The 19,653-nt window shown below is 41.1% G+C and overlaps 1 protein-coding gene across 4 annotated transcripts in view; it reads left to right on the forward strand.

The window, feature by feature from the left end:
• The window catches only part of CLTCL1 (clathrin heavy chain like 1), a 26,284-nt gene that overhangs the window by 2,033 nt on the left and 4,598 nt on the right, over positions 1-19,653 (forward strand). For 2 of the 4 annotated variants that reach the window (XM_005421471.2, XM_031057373.1), the window contains exons 2-29: positions 2,346-2,614; positions 2,875-3,036; positions 3,490-3,603; positions 4,749-4,922; positions 5,197-5,394; positions 5,761-5,961; positions 6,088-6,240; positions 6,776-6,898; positions 7,716-7,853; positions 8,065-8,229; positions 8,606-8,786; positions 9,152-9,315; positions 9,469-9,594; positions 9,867-10,009; positions 10,590-10,824; positions 12,629-12,751; positions 13,182-13,327; positions 13,717-13,900; positions 14,086-14,278; positions 14,766-14,923; positions 15,019-15,183; positions 15,321-15,428; positions 15,739-15,906; positions 15,989-16,138; positions 16,978-17,109; positions 17,453-17,563; positions 18,108-18,278; positions 18,843-19,064. In XM_005421471.2, the coding sequence (XP_005421528.1) occupies positions 2,346-2,614; positions 2,875-3,036; positions 3,490-3,603; positions 4,749-4,922; positions 5,197-5,394; positions 5,761-5,961; positions 6,088-6,240; positions 6,776-6,898; positions 7,716-7,853; positions 8,065-8,229; positions 8,606-8,786; positions 9,152-9,315; positions 9,469-9,594; positions 9,867-10,009; positions 10,590-10,824; positions 12,629-12,751; positions 13,182-13,327; positions 13,717-13,900; positions 14,086-14,278; positions 14,766-14,923; positions 15,019-15,183; positions 15,321-15,428; positions 15,739-15,906; positions 15,989-16,138; positions 16,978-17,109; positions 17,453-17,563; positions 18,108-18,278; positions 18,843-19,064 (4,577 nt within the window). The remainder of the gene's footprint in view (positions 1-2,345; positions 2,615-2,874; positions 3,037-3,489; positions 3,604-4,748; positions 4,923-5,196; positions 5,395-5,760; positions 5,962-6,087; positions 6,241-6,775; positions 6,899-7,715; positions 7,854-8,064; positions 8,230-8,605; positions 8,787-9,151; positions 9,316-9,468; positions 9,595-9,866; positions 10,010-10,589; positions 10,825-12,628; positions 12,752-13,181; positions 13,328-13,716; positions 13,901-14,085; positions 14,279-14,765; positions 14,924-15,018; positions 15,184-15,320; positions 15,429-15,738; positions 15,907-15,988; positions 16,139-16,977; positions 17,110-17,452; positions 17,564-18,107; positions 18,279-18,842; positions 19,065-19,653) is intronic. The other 2 variants (XM_031057374.1, XM_031057375.1) reach the window with 2 other exon arrangements.

A 19,653-nucleotide genomic window follows, 5' to 3' on the forward strand; every position in this document is an offset into this window, starting at 1 on the left:
GAGTGAGGCTTCAATAGTCAAAATGGTTACATATTGTGACTCAGTGTGCCATGATGGGCAGTTGCTCGTAATCCCAGGATTATTGAGCAATAAATGTAGAAACCCACCCTCAGAAAAAGAAATGAAATTATTCTTCATTTTAGCTGACGTACAATATGCACAATTTCATTTCTGGATTGCATGTGGCATTCTCCTGGTGTACCAAGATTTATGCATTGTCCTTGTGTTCTTGGTCCTCTTGCACTGCTCTGTACTGGGAGTGCTCAGCAGTGGGTGTTAGTGGAGAATGCAGCATTCGAGGGTGCTTCCATTCTTTGTGTAATGGAGAAATGTCATGTTCCAGTCAACTGTAATGTAAGTTTTTGTGCTGATGTTCAAAAATCGAATCTGCTTACTTGATTACACCTGTATAGTCTAAATAGATTCACCAGTTTGGTACTTTGATCAGAAAAACCTTAAATCTTTTTGTATCTTGGCCTAATAAAGTGTTCAAGTAGACATACAACTCAAATGCACACTTGCCCTCACTTTGACTGTATAGCAGATCCTGCCTTCTCAATCCAAATAACAGATTTTTTTAATAGTTTAATTACTGTGAAGTTTAGTTACTGTGAAGTTAGAATATATGTTGCCACATTTAGGAAGTTGTAAAGCAGTGGTTTCTGCAGCTCCCAACATCCAGTAGCATCACTGCCTAGCGAAGCTTGTTGAAGCCATTTCCAACTGTGACATGACAGTCAAATTTAGTCCAGAAAAGAGACAAGCATGAGTTCTTAGCTGTTTGTCAGTTTCTCCTATGGTCTTAAACCTAGGAAAGGCATACTGTTTCCTGTTCAGGAAGTCTGTCCTTAAGAGCAGTTTTTCTGGGATTGTTGTTTAGATGGTGACCAGAGCCCTTCCAGAACGACTTGTCTCCTGGCTGCATGTGAGGCTGCACACTGTGGCAGTTGAAAATCCATCTTTTGATAGCACCAGGCCATTGCTGGACAAATTGTTGTCCAAGAGAGTAAATACACTGTTTCCAGCTATCAATTTACTGGGCTTACTGCATCTGTCTAGCGCAGAAAGTGCATGTGCGGAGCAGAGTGTTCGTTAGCAAGCTGCTTTTGGTCCCAGGGAAGCAAGCAAGCTCTCCTAGGATGTTGTTGATCAGGTTGACAGTTCTCAATGCTGTTAAACCAGGCAGCAAATGCTGCATGTGATAGCTCTTAAGTCTTGCATTGTCTCTTGGCACTGCATTAAACTAACATGATCAATTTATGTATAAATTATGCTAAAACATTATAGAGCAGTTCAAGATACATATTAACTTGGGATTAGTAACTCCTGAATATGTTTTCTCCATGGCCAGCAGCCTTTATCTATCTGCGAACATCTCCCAGTTTGGCAGTCACAAGTGTTACTAGCAGGAAACACTTCTGAAATAGGGATAGAAATAATGGCATTACAAGCCAATATTCCAGCAGTCTGAGTGGGTGTCTTGTGAACAGAAAAGAATATTCCTGGAGCTGAGTTGTCTCATCTGCAGTAAAATAAAACATCGCTTTGACTTCGTGAAAGGAGTGGATTCCCTTATTCTTTATAATTTGGTTCAATTAGCATTGGTTTTAAGCCTACTTAGCAGGGTAGGGCTTCTGGTTGTTTAAAAGAACTACTGAAATCAAGCCTAAACCTGCAGTGTAGTTTTCTAAATCATGAAGAAGTAATCTTAACTGGACCTAAAGCTCCAAACCTTCCTATAGTCTTTCTGAGCTTTTGACTGTCCTCTCCAGTAGATACTTGTTGTACAAAGCCCATCTAGTTCAGTGTGCAGTTCATCCAACAGGAAAACAAAATGGGAGCTGTGATCTTTGGCTGTCTGAAGCTGTTTCAAGTCTCATGCTGTTTGACTCAGTCCAGGTTATCTACAGCAGCTACTAAATTGACATAAAGTGAAGCCATTCTTTTTATTAATTATACTGAGTGACATTTACTAGACATCTGTAACTTGGCATACCAGTGCTGCCAACTGGCAGCACAAGAGTTTACACAACCTCTGTAGCTTAGGCTGTCTTTTTACTGCAGCTTACAGTAAATTGAAGTGTTTGTGCTTGTCAGTTGTTGGAATGTCTGTGAGTGTCCGTAAGGAGATTGTGTTTGGTTTTGGGATGATACAAGTGTTGGGGGTGGTGAGGGGATTCTGTTAAGAGTCAAGTGTCAAAGGAGACTGAGATGTGACAGGACACTAACCCTGTCTGTAGCACCACTGGAGCAGTGGCTTAAACTGGGTGCTTGTAAATGGGCAAACTACAGGATGGCCATTGTGGTAATTGATCTGTGGTGTTTCTTGGATTTTGTCATACTAGCCGGGAAAACACTTCAGATCTTTAACATTGAGATGAAGAGTAAAATGAAAGCCCACACAATGGCTGAGGAAGTGATCTTCTGGAAATGGATATCTGTGAATACAGTTGCCTTGGTGACAGAGACAGCAGTGTACCACTGGAGCATGGAGGGAGAATCACAGCCCCAGAAGATGTTTGATAGACATGCTAGTCTTGCAGGCTGCCAAATCATCAATTACAGAACAGATGAACACCAAAAATGGCTGCTGCTGATAGGAATTTCAGCACAGGTAAGTTCCCTGGCAGCAATATGTTGTGAAGGTAATTGGGAGAGCCCTGGCCCCACTTCACTTAATAGCTGCTGTAGCTTAACTTTGGTTTCTGTAAATAAAAAATTCAAAACTATCTTTTGTATAGAAATAGCCTGACTTCAGTTCAATTGTTGGAGGAGGGGATGAGAGGCATTTGCTGCTTTTTAGTTTACTGTCCCAAGGGTCTTGCTACAAACATTTGAAGTCTTCTCTAAAAGCTGACCTTTCCTTTTTTCTAGCAAAATCGTGTGGTTGGTGCAATGCAGCTGTACTCAGTTGATAGAAAAGTCTCCCAACCTATAGAAGGCCATGCAGCAGCTTTTGCAGAATTCAAAATAGAGGGAAATGCCAAACCTTCTACCCTCTTCTGTTTTGCAGTGAGGAGTCCTGCAGGAGGCAAGGTAAAGTCTACAATTATGTTCCTGTGGTGCCATAGGTAGGTTGTTTGCATCAAACTGAATGTGGAATTCAGTAGCATTGGATATGCTACAACTGCTGAGCAGTCTGTGCAGGGCTGAGGTAACACCACAGTAAATGCCTGGGCTTAACTAGTCTTGTCCTCCAAAACTGATGAATTTACAAGTGTGACTCAAAATATCTTGAATGGGTTGTCTTGAATAGGAGTAGTCACTTTCATAAAAAGAGTGGTTGTTTTGGGGTTTTTTTATTCTTCTCCCCAGTTTTAATTTATCAGGTCCCAGAAAATTTAACATTCTGAATATGTGGAGCACAGCTCCCCAGACTGTGTTGGCCAAATGTGGCAGATGACTTCAGTAGCATATCTGAGGAAAGGAACTTCTTTCATGTGGCTGCACTTGCAGGCAATCTTGTGACATGAACTCTTTTCTTCCTAGCTGCACATAATTGAAGTAGGTCAGCCAGCTACTGGAAATCAGCCATTTGTTAAGAAAGCTGTTGATGTGTTTTTCCCACCTGAGGCACAGACAGACTTTCCTGTGGCAATGCAGGTAAGTGTTTGACCCCCCCAAAAGTGAGTTTTATAGCCTGGCAAGGAGCTGACATCTGTTACAAAGATTGCTTTCTATAGTGCTTTGCTGTCATTCTTCCTAGTTCTGGGAGGGGTGTTAATGGGTCTGTGGGAGGTAGCATGGACATTAAAACAAGTAACTTAAATACATAGACTGCTCCTGTATTTAAAAAATAATAAAAAGCCCCAACAAAACTTCTACCAAAAAAAAATCCCAAACCAATGAAACAGACCACAAAAAAATCCCTTGAGAGTGTCTTCAGGGAGAATGTATCCAACATCACTTTGGCTATTCAGCTTCCTACTAACGTTCCAAGTTCTAGATAAGAATATTAGCATACATTCTGTAGTAGCAGCACAGAAAAGGCAATTTGGGGCATAAGTGGGAGATTCTTTAGGAAAGAACAGAGCAGGTTGCTATCACAGACCAAATTTCACTTACCATGTCTCTAGGAGTAGAAATGTGCCATAAAATCAGACTATCTTGGAGCATAAGACTGCTGACAAGTCTAATAGATCAGCTTTGTAAATAGACCAGGAGATGCCCATAACTAAGGTGCATGTGTGGCAGGATTCATGTGGCTCTGTACTTCAGCTTAAAGCTTAATTAACAAAACATCCAAAGGCTTGTTCCAAGGGGAGAATACTTTTATATCTGAAGACCCTTTTGGTTTGAAAGCTTCCTCAGTTTCAGTGACTTGACAGATAAACTGGAGTACTCAGTAGATGAGCTTGGTTTAGATTCTGCTGGTGCTTTGGGTAGGCTTTGTTGGAAGAGAATGGAATTATCTCATTAGTATTTCTGAACATATCTAGACTAGAATGCTAATCATGCCCAAACTTTTCTCCTCAGCTTGGCTTATTAGGATGAAGAGTATGTTCTTTGCTGCAGATGAATTTTAATTTCCCTTCAACCTCTGTTCACTGGAGCTATGCCTGCAAATGGCCAGCAAAGCTGTTCATTGCTTTTGAGTGTGAAAGGAAGAAGCCTGAAGCTATATTTTTTTTCTTAGTGTCAGTACAAAGGCATGTCACTGCAGTACTTTCTTGTGACTAGGCTAAAGACAGCTGTCTTAAGTGTTACAATCTTACTAGTTTTTACTAATAGAAACCTGTCTTTGGCAGATTGGAATTAAGCATGGTGTGATTTATCTGATCACGAAGTATGGATATATCCACATGTATGATTTGGAGTCTGGAGTGTGCATCTACATGAACCGTATTAGTGCTGATACTATCTTTGTCACAGCTCCTCATGAACCTACCTCAGGCATTATTGGTGTGAACAAAAAAGGACAGGTAACAAATCCACCATTTTGTTTCTGAGCCTTCTAAAGTTCAAATGGAATGTAACAAACCTAAGCGGTGACTTGATGCAACCAGTGTCATGGAAGAGAGCAAGTGACTATTTGATTAGTCATTTTTTTATGTCTCCTAGTGCAGAGCTACTTGAAGAAGAACTTTTTTTTTACTAATGTAGTCCTTCACTGATGAGCTGCGCAGCCATTTTGTTGTTGTATTTCATAGTAGTTGTGGAAAGGACAGTACTCAGTATGCCTCTTGTCCTTTCCAGGTGCTTTCTGTATGTGTTGAGGAAGACAACATTGTGAACTATGCTACAAATGTTCTCCAGAATCCTGACTTGGGACTGCGAATGGCTATACGGAGTAACCTAGCTGGGGCAGAGGAGTTATTTGCCAGGAAGTTTAACACACTGTTTGCTCAAGGAAACTATGCAGATGCTGCTAAAGTAGCTGCATCTGCACCAAAGGTAAGTAACTCCAAAGGTAAAGCTTAGAAATCATGGAAACTTGCCTAAGTTTAGTGGATTGCTTAGGTCACTTGCATTTCAGAGCTTGACATTCAAAACATAAATGCAGTGTTAGTTCTCTGCAGTCTGGTAGTGGTTCTGACGAATACATTCCCCTGTATGCCATAAAGGAGCATCTGCTATCCATTTCTAACCAGACTGGACTTTCTGTGGCCACTGACTTTGTGCTAGAAAGTCATTGATTTGATGGTCTCTATCCTGAAGGTTTAACAGTAGATGCTTTTGTCCTTCAACTTGCTTTTTTTACTAATGCTATTCAGTCTTCACTAATTAAACACTGCTTCTCTCTATCTTGTGCCTGTTCAGGGAATTCTACGTACCAGTGATACAATTAGGAAGTTCCAGAGTGTACCAGCTCAGCCTGGGCAGGCCTCTCCCCTGCTCCAGTACTTTGGAATATTGCTCGACCAGGGCCAGCTGAACAAGTTTGAATCTCTGGAGCTCTGTCGCCCCGTCCTGCAGCAGGGCCGCAAACAGCTTCTGGAGAAGTGGCTGAAGGAAGACAAGGTAGGCTCGATCGTGACATTAGCCTACTTCTGTTGCCTTCTAACAGTTGAGTGTGAACAACACTTTTGTTGATGAATTCTGAACTCTGAATTCTTCTGCTTGACAAAATACCACTTCTGACTTCAGCTGGAGTGCTCGGAGGAGCTTGGAGACTTGGTGAAGACGGCTGACCCAACCCTTGCACTCAGTGTCTACCTTCGAGCTAATGTGCCAAACAAAGTGATCCAGTGCTTTGCTGAAACTGGCCAATTCCAGAAAATAGTGCTCTATGCTAAAAAGGTAAATTTATTATAATCTGCAGGCTCTGTCTTATGTTTAATGTGTCCATTGTGCAAATCATAGTATATTACTGTGGTCTAAAAAGTCTGCAAAAAAATAAACTTCAAAGCATCCAGAGTTTTGTGAAGTAATAATTTAATGGACTGGCTTAAGCTTATTCTACAGAATAAAAATAAGAGTCTTCCTGAATTCATCAGACTTCGTTTTGTAATCTATAAAAAAAGAAAAATTGCTAAATGCCTACTTTTAAGTTTAGGACTTGATAAATAGGCCTTTAGGACTGTTGAAAAATTTATTCCAGGCAGTTTTCTTACATAGCCAGAGAATTGCCCTGGCGCAAGTTCAGTTGCTAAGTAGGTGAATACTGAATTTCTGTGTCAACAGACTAGAAATGCTTTTGTGTGAGAATTCCTGGAAGATGTGGGATGGGTACTGCAAGCTCACAACATTTTATAATCCCTATGCTAAAGAATCTGAAGGCTTAATAGAAGTGTGAAGCTTCCTAAATATATATGACTGTTTCTGAAATCTCTAGGTTGGCTATACCCCTGACTGGATCTTCCTACTGAGAAGTGTGATGAGAGTCAGTCCAGAACAAGGCCTGCAGTTCTCTCAGATGCTGGTACAGGATGAGGAGCCACTGGCTAACATTAACCAGGTGATGCCTACAACAAGAGTACTGGTCTCTTTCTAGGCAGAGGGAATAGTGTAGTACCATTCTAGGGACTGGTAAGGCTGGTTCACATCTCTTGTCATCTTGATTAGAGGAGTGACTAAATAGTCTAGTTAAGTTTGGTTATCATTGAGTCTTTAGAGGCAAGTGTGTTCTCAAGTTCTTGTGGAAGCTTTCTGGTTTATTGATAGTAAACCTACCACAATCTTAGTCTAAGCAATAAAGTTACTATCCTACTGTTGGCTTTAATGGAGCATATATCTCCTCATGCAGAGAATTTATAGGAAGATGAAGAAATAAACCTAAGTTCAGTTCTGGCTGCCATTGGCCACTTCTTGTTAAATGGATGGAGAAATAAGGGAACATTTTGCATTATTAAAAAGTGAAGCTACTTGGAAAAAGTCCCTGGCTTTATTTCTAGCAACTATCCCAGCAGGAGAAGGGATGAGCTTTGCATGTTGTGTTAGAACTAAATAAGAGTGGGTGGTTTACTGTGCATTACTCTGGCATAATAGCTCAGAGTAATGCACTTCTTCCATTCTAGAGAAAAAGGAAATGTGAAACTTGTCTATTACCATGATAGTAATACTGTGAAAACAAGGGAATGCAGCATGGTAGGTGCTGTGATGGCCTGTTCTCTCAGTTTGAGGCAGGTTAGGATCTTGGCATAAAGCAGACAATAGGGGATGCAGTATCATAAGATCACCCCAGGACACCTGTCTAGCCAGGCTTTTTGTATACACAGAAAATTGTACATGTGTGTATATAGACCCCTCTTCTGTAACTTGTCCAATCTCAACAGATTGTGGATGTGTTCATGGAGCACAGTCTTCTGCAGCAGTGCACATCCTTTTTGTTGGATGCCCTGAAAAATAACCGCCCTACAGAAGGCCACCTTCAGACCCGTCTCCTGGAAATGAATTTGATTCATGCCCCGCAGGTACGACCCAGTTCCTCCAAAAAGGGAGAGACAGTACTGGACTTGCACAAGAATAGAATGTCTGATACTGTTATCTAGGAGTCCTTTAGTAACATGAAAGTCTACTAAGTAAGTCACTGCTGTGACTTCTCAACAACTCGTAGGCTAAGCTGCTGTGATTCTCTTGACGGTCTTGATTTCTTAACAGTGAATATGAAATGTAACCTCCTAGGTTGCAGATGCCATTCTTGGAAACCAAATGTTTACACACTATGATCGTGCTCATGTTGCCCAGCTGTGTGAAAAGGCAGGCTTGCTCCAGCGAGCTTTGGAACACTACACAGATCTCTATGATATTAAACGTGCAGTTGTTCATACTCACCTCTTGAATCCTGAGGTAAGTGTTGTCCAGAGTCAGAAAGTGATGTGAACAGTCTTTAGCACTTCTGTGGCTGCTGTAAAATGGGTTGTAGGTACTGAAGAAGCATGAGTAGCTGTGATTCAAGAACATTCGTCCAGTTAATGATTAAATTGTAATCTGTACTTTCAGTGGCTTAAATCTGACCTCAGTTTCCCAGGTGGGCATTTCAAATATTATTTCCAAATGCATTTTTGGGATTGTAAATACAGTGAGTGTTTGTTCTTATATCTTTGGTCTTAGTTCATGGAAGACTTCTCTCTAGTGGCTGGGGTAGTAACTGTCTAGTTGGCCCATCTTAGACATCAGTCAAATCCTGTGTGAGTTACTGAGTAAAATTTCTGTCTCTTTGCAGTGGCTTGTGAACTTCTTTGGCTCTCTCTCAGTTGAGGACTCTGTGGAGTGTTTGCGTGCCATGCTATCAGCCAACATTCGGCAAAACCTACAGCTCTGTGTGCAAGTTGCTTCTAAATACCATGAACAGCTTGGCACCCAGTCTCTTGTGGAGCTTTTTGAATCTTTCAAAAGCTATGAAGGTACAGTATTAAAAGGAAGCAGCTTACTTGGAAGCACTGACTGATTGAAGCTAATAGTAAGGATTGTAGCTTTTATGGGAGAGGTACTTTTCACATTGCTGGATCTTAGGATACATTTATGAAAGTGAGCTCATCACGGTGAGTTCTAGGGGTAGTTTTGTTCTAGATGGTTTCTTAACTCTCTTGAGTAAAGATCAGAAAGAAAGATGAAATCTGAAAGAAGGGAAAAGAATCTTTCTGATACTCCCTGCAGTTGACTGAAAGCTGCTCTGTCAGCAAGGCTGACCTCTTAAGTCAATCTGAGGCCCATACAGCCTTCACTTGCTTCACTTCTAACAGTGTTAAACACATGTGATTCTTTCCAGGACTGTTCTATTTCTTGGGTTCCATTGTAAACTTTAGCCAGGATCCAGATGTTCACTTCAAGTACATCCAGGCAGCTTGCAAGACTGGTCAGATAAAGGAAGTGGAAAGAATCTGTCGTGAAAGTAACTGCTATAACCCAGAACGAGTGAAGAACTTCCTGAAGGTAAATATTCTGCCCAGGGGATTGAAGGGTCTTCTGTATATTTTGCTTAGCAACAGAAGTACAGCTTTCTAGTGGAGAGAAACACCAAGGAAGTTTAGTTGGCATGGCTGTGAATAATCTTTTGTTGTTTTTTCTCTTTCACACAAAATACAGGAGGCAAAGCTCACAGATCAGCTTCCTCTGATCATTGTCTGCGATCGGTTTGACTTTGTTCATGACCTGGTGCTCTATTTATATCGCAATAATCTGCAGAAGTATATCGAGATCTATGTACAGAAGGTAAGGGCTTGCTCTTTACTTCATTATAAGAAACTACAACGTAATCTGCTGCCTCTTTTTTGCTCACTCTCCTAGTGCGGAGGCTCTTCATTAAGCCTTTTGTCTATCACAAAAGCATGATTCCTGGAATGTATATACGAATGTTAGTTACTCACAGTTCTCTGCTCTGAAGCATAATTGAAATTGTTAACTAGAACTTCCCCATGTGGAAGACTGGAGGTGCATTATTTGTAATGCTGATAACTAATTTCAGTGATGGTGGCTTATTCTAGGTGAATCCTAGCCGGATACCAGCAGTGGTTGGAGGGCTTCTTGATGTAGATTGTTCTGAAGATGTCATCAAGAACTTGATCATGGTGGTGAGAGGGCAGTTCTCCACAGATGAGCTGGTGGCTGAAGTGGAAAAAAGAAATCGGTAATGAAAATGCATCTGTAGGCACCAGTGTCGGGCTTCCCTGACCCTGCTATACACAGATTGAATTGCATGCAGTTTTGTTAAATGATAAAGTACTGATATTGTTTTGTGTTTCTCTATAGAAAAGCAGTTCAAATTTGCTGGTCGGTCTTTTGATTGATTGGGTCATGTAGGAATGCCTGACAGTACTGCATCATGTATAACATGGCTTTTGAACACTGCCATACAGCCAGCCATGGGATGTGCCTTCAGAGTAAATTTGGATCCAACTGTCTTGACAGTCTAGCTGCAGGCCCGCAGCAGCTTCTGTAATTAGTTTCTGACTATCTGTAAAATGAACAAATGGCTTTAAGCGTGAGCTGCCAGCTAATACAACAGGAATTGAGAGATTGTAAAACTAGGGGTGTCTGCAGATCTTTCTTCCACTCATTTAAGACTCATTAAAAAATAACTGGCTGGTCTCTGTTTGCTTTTAAGTTTGACCAGCAGACTTATTTGATGGGAAGGCCAGGTACTGAGTGGTAGCTGTAAAACACACCTCAGTCTGACTTATAAACCTAAAATGTTTGCTTCTTCAAAGGCTTAAGTTGCTGTTGCCATGGCTTGAATCAAGGATTCATGAAGGCTGTGAAGAACCTGCAACTCATAATGCTTTGGCCAAAATCTACATTGACAGTAATAATAATCCAGAGCGCTTCCTTCGTGAGAATCCTTACTATGACAGCCGTGTAGTTGGCAAATATTGTGAAAAGAGGGACCCTCATCTGGCCTGCGTTGCTTATGAGAGGGGGCAGTGTGATCTGGAACTCATAAAGGTTAGCAAAACTGCATTTATAAGCATGCTTTAAAGAACTACTTGCTGCAAGTGGAAGCCTGTCTGGCTATTAGTCTAACACTTGCAGAATCCTGTCTTGCAGTCTCATGCAGGAGTTGAGGCAGGTGGGATTCTTCTGTGTGGAGACACTAATTTTTATGCTGATGAGAAGAACTTATGCTATATGTCCAAACTGGAATTGTGTAACTGGAACTTTGAAGTACAATCCATGTCTTTCATCCACTGATTTTGCTTGAAATTCATTTGTTTATTAGGCCCAGGTAATGAATATGCCTACCATTAAAGCTTCGTTAATTTGATTTTTTTGAGCCTTGAAGGCTCAGCAGGAGGAGCAGGCTGTCATCTACCCTGACCCTACAGTGGAAGAAAAGTTTCCCTGAAACTAAAACAGGGCTTGTAGTTTTCCTTTGTTGTGATTGACCCGTAGACTTGCTCCAATACTTAACCAGAAACGAGGAAAATAAATGTTGACAGTTTAACTACAAGGACTTACTCCAGTAGCATTCCTCTCCTATCTTTAAGCTAGTTGTTCTTAGAACATCCGTCAGAATTTCAAGGGCAGGTGACATTCTCAGAGTTCTCAGATACTTTCTGGTCTCAATGTGAACGCCAGAGCTTAATGTCAGATGAAGCTAGTAGTGCTTGTGGTTGCTGAGAAAAACATTCTTCTCCTACCTGCACTTCCATATTGGTATATGCAGAGAATGTCAGCTATGAGCATTAGAATGGTAGTATAATCTAGGCTTGCTACTGGATTAAAGTGGATGACTTGCCAGCCTGAAGTGTTTAATTTTTAAGTAATAGTTCCACTGTAGCTGTTAAAAAAGGGCTAGCTACATTTGTCTCCTTTATTTCAGGATATGAAGGTGGCTTTGAGTTGTTGTTTGCTAGAAGGCTGCTAGGATAAACTTTACCGTTCGAGTTAGCCATTAAAGCCTTTCTGTACCAGTTTCTTCCCTGAACTGATGTTCTGAGAAGGTGTTTCTGGTTGTGGAATAAAGATCTTCTTCCTGTAAGAATTATTCTTGAGACGTTGTTGTCTCCTGGAAGAAGGGTCAACTCCTGCAACTGATAAATGTAAAACATACAGCAAAATTGTGTTAGTACTGATTTGCTTACAGCACAGTAATTGAGATTCCATGGGCTTATTTGGATACTAGCAATGTGAGCTGTTGCTGTAAGATGACTTAGGCCTTCAGGTTTCTACTCTTCTAGGTGGAAGTTGAAGCTAGTGGTACAAATAGGATCACAACTTGTAACTCTCCTGTGGTGCACTTCTATAAGGAATTTCACATTTATTCTGTACCCTTAACACCTTAACAAGAGAATCCAAGCCACTTGCTATTCTGAACACTCGTAAACACGTGTAAAGCTAATGATACCAAATACACCAATAACCTACTTCTAGCTTTAAACAGCTGCACCATTCCTCAGTTCACTACTTAGCCCTGCCCAGGCAAGTGGCTCCCCTTTCTAGATTTAAAACTTAAGTTCTTCAGGCTTCTGCAGGTCTTCACTTCAACCAGAAGCAAATAGTTACTGTGAAACCACAGTCAGAGTGTTTGTGTTGGGCAAAACCAAGAGAAGCTATAGAAATTCTGCTGGAGACCTTCTCCATGAACCTTCCAGATCAGAGGTTGGGTAAGAACTTGTCTGTGGCATGTAGCATTGGTCAGAAATTAGTTCTAGTCAGTCTTCTAGACTGTCTGGTTCATAGCTAGCTAAACCTGTCTTGTGGTACTGACCCTTAACAATAATGCCAATAATTGTGACCTCTCCTTCAGGTGTGCAATGAGAACTCCCTGTTTAAGAGTGAGGCTCGCTACCTGGTGCGCAGGAAGGACCCTGAGCTCTGGGCAAATGTACTGGAAGAAAACAACCCATTCAGGCGGCAGCTTATTGACCAGGTACAGCAAAAAGGCTCAACTTCCAGTCTGTGAGGACCTCAGGATGTCTAAGAAACAGTATGGAGCATTAAAGTAGCATTCTTCCCCCACAAGACCCCTTAAAGCCCCATCTCACCATACAGAAGTTTCTAAGAGTTGGAGTGGCAGGTATTAATTCTGACCTGTGTGGTCAGAAGGTGTAGCTACCAGTAAGATATTTTTTCTGTCCTGGAGAATGACCTTCCTCTAGGGAATTTGTTTCCCATATAGATGTAAGATGTGATTTTACTTCTGCATAAAATACAGCTAATAGCTGTTTCTTGCTGTCTTTATCAAAATGCTCTCAAAATTCTGAAGCTTTAATTTGTAGTTCACTGGACAAATAACTTGACAAATGGACAAATACTTAATTTGGGGAAAACACTTAATAGTTTCATGCCTTTGAATCTAGGTTGTCCAAACAGCTTTATCAGAGACACAGGATCCAGAGGAAGTTTCTGTAACTGTGAAAGCTTTCATGACTGCTGATCTGCCAAATGAACTGATTGAGTTATTGGAAAAAATTGTCTTGGATAATTCTGTATTCAGTGAACACAGGTAAGAGGAGAGCTTTGTCCTCAAGTTTAGCCTATTCAGTACCTTTGTTTAGGTTGTGAATGATCCAGGTTATCATGGGCCTCTTGGTTGCAAGACCTAAACACTCTTCAGTGTTTATAACAAGGTGAAAAGCTAGAATTTGGAGTGCTTTGTACTTGAAGAACAGAGCTAGTTCACACTGTGTAATTTGCAGTGATGTGTTGAGACCAGAGCACAAATACTGGTAAGCAAATTCTTTTTGAAGCTAAATGTCAGTGGTTCTTAATCTGGTGATGAAATGTTGTCTCTAGTGACAATAAGGGGGTTTATTTTTTCACGTGTACAATCCATGTCACTTAAGCAGGTGTTGCTGTGCACTGCTTATAGCCTATGCCTTCTGTTAACCAAAGGAATCTCCAGAATCTGCTGATCCTGACAGCCATTAAGGCCGACCGCACCCGAGTGATGGAGTACATCAATCGACTGGATAACTATGATGCCCCAGATATTGCCAACATTGCCATCAGTAACGAGCTATATGAGGAAGCCTTTGCTATATTCAGAAAATTTGATGTCAATACTTCAGCAATTCAGGTGAGGTGTGGTTCCTGCATGGTGGTGTAGAATGCTTCCCTGGACAGAAATGGCTGTTCTAAGAGCAGTTAGCTTCATATTGCTTACACAGAGCAGTGTATACACTTGACGAAAGAAAGAGTTCTGTTAGAAGGGACAGTGTTACAAAACTTAGATTTTTAACTTGGAACTTCAATTTCAAACAGGTGCTGATTGAGCACATTGGCAACTTAGACCGTGCTTATGAATTTGCAGAGAGATGTAATGAACCAGCAGTGTGGAGCCAACTGGCCAGAGCACAGCTCCAGAAGGACTTGGTGAAGGAAGCCATTGACTCCTATATAAAGGCAGATGATCCATCTGCCTACATGGAAGTCGTTCAGGCAGCTAATAGAAATGGTAAGACAAAGCATCTTCAACTTCAGATTGCTTGGATGTGAGCTAGGTTATTGCATTTACATCAGGAACTGTTGAGACTTAGGAATTCTGTTTCAGAGAAAATGGGAACAGTCAGTACATGGGATGGATGAGTCAATGTTAAGTGAGATTCCTGTCACCAAGATTGTCTCTCTTGCTACACCAAACATAGACCTCTCTGTGGAGATAATTTGGACCGTTATCTAAAGTATCACTAAGTACAATGTATTTATTTGACTGTATGTGGCAGAACTGCTTGCCAGTTGGATTGCAGAATGGTAGCAAGAAGTCCAGTCTTACCTGAAGGTGACTTGATGTTGACAGGGAATTCCATAACTCAAGTGCAAATGGCTTTTAATTGTGGTAGAGGAGAGATTTGAGCCTCCTTGTGAAAACTGTCCCGAAGGTGAGCAAGGTAAACAATACAGAATGACTAAACATAGGATCTTACATCTGTGCTCTCTTCCAGATAATTGGGAGGACCTAGTCAAGTTCTTACAGATGGCCAGGAAGAAGGCCAGAGAGTCTTATGTAGAGACAGAACTTATTTTTGCTTTGGCAAAAACTAATCGTCTGTCAGAACTGGAGGAGTTTATTAGTGGCCCTAATAATGCCCATATACAACAGGTATGTCTTGGTCCACAGTTTCCAAGTGTGACTTTCTGCTTAGCTGACCCCTCATTCTTGCTCCTACCTTTGTTTACCTTGGACTCCTCATTCAGGTCGGTGATCGCTGTTATGAAGAGGGGATGTACGAAGCAGCAAAACTTCTCTATAACAACGTATCCAACTTCGCTCGCCTGGCATCTACCTTGGTGCACCTTGGGGAGTATCAGGCAGCAGTGGACAGTGGCCGCAAAGCCAACAGCACAAGGACTTGGAAGGAGGTAACTTAAAACTTGCGGGTTTTAATAGATTTTCGTTCTAGAACAAGTATTATGGAAATACCTATTTGGAACTCTTTAGTAAACCTCAAATTTGGTAAAGTTTTGTCCTGTTAACTATTTGTTGACTGTCATGACAGGTCTGCTTTGCCTGTGTGGATGGAAAAGAATTTCGCTTGGCACAGATCTGTGGCTTACACATAGTCATCCATGCTGATGAACTTGAGGAGCTGATCAGTTACTATCAGGTAACTGTTAATATTCTAGAAGACTTGTACAGCATACTTGTATCTGCTAGTAAAGTGGTCACAGAAAAAAAAGATATCCTGGGAGTTAATATTTAAATTCATTTTTCCTCTATCTTAATTTCTTAGTGGCAATGTGCATTTTCTGTAGTAAATGGAGTGGTAATAGTTTCCATTGTGCCTTCTTTTATAATTCTCTCACCTCATTGGAATCAAAAATCTAAGCACTTTCAATGGAAAGTGAAAGCATGTTGGATTTAAGTAAATATACATTTTAGCAAGCTTTAATAATCCTTGTTTTCCTAACATCCAGGATCGTGGCTACTTTGAAGACCTCATTGCCCTTTTGGAAGCTGCTCTGGGCCTAGAGCGTGCTCACATGGGGATGTTTACTGAACTTGCCATCTTATACTCCAAATTCAAGCCTCAGAAAATGAGGGAACATCTGGAACTTTTCTGGTCTAGAGTTAATATTCCAAAGGTATGCAGTAAGGTAGCTGCAAGTGAAGGTGGGAAGCTGCCAGTGAATCAAACCTGGTGCATTTTTTTGTTTTTCTTGTTAGGTGCTCAGAGCTGCAGAACAGGCTCATCTCTGGGCAGAACTTGTATTCCTGTATGACAAGTATGAGGAGTATGACAATGCAATAATTACTATGATGAATCATCCCACTGATGCCTGGAAAGAAGGCCAGTTTAAAGACATAATTGCCAAGGTAAGTAACGTGGTAACTGAAGCAAAGTGCTGAAAGCTTCTTTCAGGACAGAGGCAAAAGTGCACAACAAAATTGCTGTTTAGAAAACAGTTTGCTTAAGCTACTACTCAGTTTTTCTGCTGTACTTAAAACAACTTCCAGTCAGTTTAACACAAAGAATTAATCTGATCTTACACTATTTATTTTATGCTGTGCAGCACATTCTGTTGAGTGGCAGCAGCTAGTACAGAATATTTTCAGAGGCTGCACAGGATCATGGGTCACAAGCAAGAGGCCTAACCTCCTTAATACCTTTGATCTGACTGCTGTTTCAGTCTGAGGCTGTAGCTGTTCTTGGAAGATTTCTGCATATGTTTCCAGTTGTTTTGGTCTGAGAGGTGTGGTGGGCAGTCCCATGAGTACAGCAGAGAATAGTGAATTGAGAAGTAGTTTAAACAAGATTTAAGACTGAGTACACACTTACTGCTCTTGGGAGTTTCAAGGAAACAGTTTAAAGACTTTTTAAGGCTGCAGTCTTCACTGACTTCAGAAGTTGACAAATGGTCATATTAACTGTAATGGCTGCCTGTGCCAGGACCTCTTCAGTTGGATGGATTAGAATTGATTTGTGATGCCTGTGGTAGCCTGTGATTTCACTGTCTGGAAAAAGCAGATGGTACAAGAAGCAGTCATAAGATTGAACAAGAATTCTGCGTAAGTGTAAAACTTCTGACCTCTGGAAGGAAACTTAAGCTGTTGTTTAGTAGGAGTCACATAAACTTTGTGCTGAGTTAGTGGTCTGAACTAAGCACTTTAGGCTTACTTCTGTTTCAAGTACTAAGTAGTATCTGATCATGCAGGTGGCCAATGTGGAGCTGTACTACAAAGCCTTGCAGTTCTACTTAGACTACAAACCTCTGCTGATCAATGATCTCCTGCTTGTATTATCTCCACGACTGGATCACACCAGGACAGTCAATTTTTTCTCAAAGGTGAGTTTGGGAAGAGTGTAGGTCAACAAAAAGTCCTCTTGCTCAAGTTAAGATACTCCAGGCTCTGGCTGGAAAACAGACTTGACATCTGTTGAGTAGCTTTGCCACTGGTATAATGGACAGAGAAGCAGCCCAGTGCTGGCTTGATAGGGGACATGCAGAAGAGTTGCATAACTGGCCTTGGAAACTGTTTTATTTTACTCCCGGCAGTACAAGATACCTTGTCTGAAGGGTTTTAACAATAAGCACAAACTCTTGTAATAAAAAATGGGAACCTGTTTCAGGAGAATGCAGTGTCAGGATTGCTATACTTAATCTTGTATTGGAAACATCTTCTTTCCAGGTTAATCAGCTATTTCTAGTAAAGCCTTACCTGCGTTCAGTCCAGAACCACAACAACAAAGGAGTTAATGAAGCTCTAAACAACCTTTTAACAGAAGAGGAAGATTTCCAGGTGAGCCCCAAAAAACAGATTGCTAAGCCTGAGGGATGGTTCTCTGACAAAAAAGCTGCTGACACAGTAATGTCCTTGAGTAGAAGATAACACTTCTCCAGTGCAACAGAGAGAGGGCATGCAGTCAGGTCCTTAGCAGGCAGGAGTCTTGAGATGTCAATGATTTGCAAAAAAGCAGGTACCACAGATGTTTTCTCAGAGCAGACTTCACAAAGGTCAGTATCAGGTATGTACTCAGTGGGACAGCACTTCAGTAAATAAATTTGTTTCTGGCCCCATTGGCTGCTATTTGAAGACATGCTTTGTCTTTTTGTGGTAACTAGCTCTTCTAGTCTGCAGCAGGTATGACCAAGTTAACATCTTGCTTTGTTATACAGTATCCTTTGGAAAGGTGCATGAAACCTCAGGTAAATCAGTTGTAGCCATAGTATCAACATCCAGCTGGCAGAACTGAAGCACTTGTGCACTAGGAATAGATGCTTCTCTACTCTAGTTCTCACCTACTGCCATCTGGAAGCACGTGTAACAACTCTCTCTCAAACAGGGTTTGAGAGCTTCCATTGATGCCTATGACAACTTTGATAACATAACATTGGCTCAGCGTCTGGAAAAGCATGAACTAATTGAATTTAGGCGTATTGCAGCGTACTTGTACAAGGGTAACAACCGCTGGAAACAGAGCGTGGAGCTGTGCAAGAAAGACCGTCTGTATAAGGTGAGTTAATGACACTGCATAAATCTCCTGGATACTGAATGTTTGTTAGTTTCAAATCTGGAGTTTTAATTAGTAGTCCTTCACTTGAAGGAAGGACTGTTAAAGCAGAAGTGGTTGCAGTTTCAAATGCATGGCTTAAATCTAATTTCATAATGTTGTCTTGTATCTGGGGATGTGTCTCTATTAATCTTTGCCATCTGTACAGTTACCTGTATCAGTATGGAACATTCTCCATATAGGCCTCAAGTCACAGGCTCTTGTAAGGGTACAGATGAAATGCAATTATAGTGGTATGCTCTTCAAACCTGTAGTGAGTTCTCACAGGCCAATTTGTGCATAGTCTGTAGGAAGCTCGTTGGATGATGTTAATAAAGTATTTGGCTTACCTCAGAGTTGTTGTGTGTGGTATCTTGCCTCCTACAGAACATGCCTGGTGTTGTTAAAGACTAACTTCATGGTATGCCAAGTACTCAGCTTATCTGGCTCACAATAACATGCATTTAAGATGTAGGGCAATGTAGATGTTGACAGGCAAGGGTCAAGCTTAACTGTTCTTTTCTGTAGGATGCTATGCAGTATGCTGCAGAGTCCAAAGATGCAGAGCTGGCTGAGAAGCTGCTCCAGTGGTTCTTGGAAGAAGGCAAGCAGGAGTGCTTTGCAGCCTGCCTTTTCACATGCTATGACTTGCTGCACCCAGATGTAGTCCTTGAGTTGGCATGGAGACATAACATCATGGACTTTGCAATGCCTTATTTCATCCAAGTGATGAGAGAGTACCTTACCAAAGTGAGTATTGCATAGGCTAACAAGCTAAGACTTTAGTCTGCATTATGATTAGCATTATGTAAACCAGAGCTCTTTGCTTTATATATTTGGAATATTACCATTCCTCATAGAGGAAGTCTTCTTGAAGTTCTGTAGGTTTCATCACTCCAGGCTAGCTAGCAAAGTTAATGAATAGATGCCTTGGCACTTGAAGAGGTCTAGTTAAACTTCTGCTTTTAGCAATAGACATAAGCAACTGTGCTTCTCACAGCAGCTCCATAGCTGTTGAACTGAAAACTTGGTGAGGACAACACATATATCACTTTTGTGTAACTATGAAAGTAAAGTTCCCTTATTTCCTAGAGTAAAAAGAGCATAGAGCTTTTGAGTGAACATTCCTATATCAGCCATAGGAGTAGACTGCTGAAGGTGTTTGGGTTTTTTTTAATGGAAAACAGAACTTTAGATTCATAGTCTGGTTGCACAATACTGATACTAAGAGCTGGTTCTCAACTGAGGGAAAAGAGATTCTGATCATGTGTGGTACTGAAATGCTTGTCTCAAACAGCTCTAAGATACTAAGCTAAGATTCTGCCTTGGAAGGCCGTAG

The sequence above is a fragment of the Geospiza fortis genome, unplaced genomic scaffold, assembly GCF_000277835.1.
Source record: "Geospiza fortis unplaced genomic scaffold, GeoFor_1.0 scaffold408, whole genome shotgun sequence".
NCBI lineage: Eukaryota > Metazoa > Chordata > Aves > Passeriformes > Thraupidae > Geospiza > Geospiza fortis.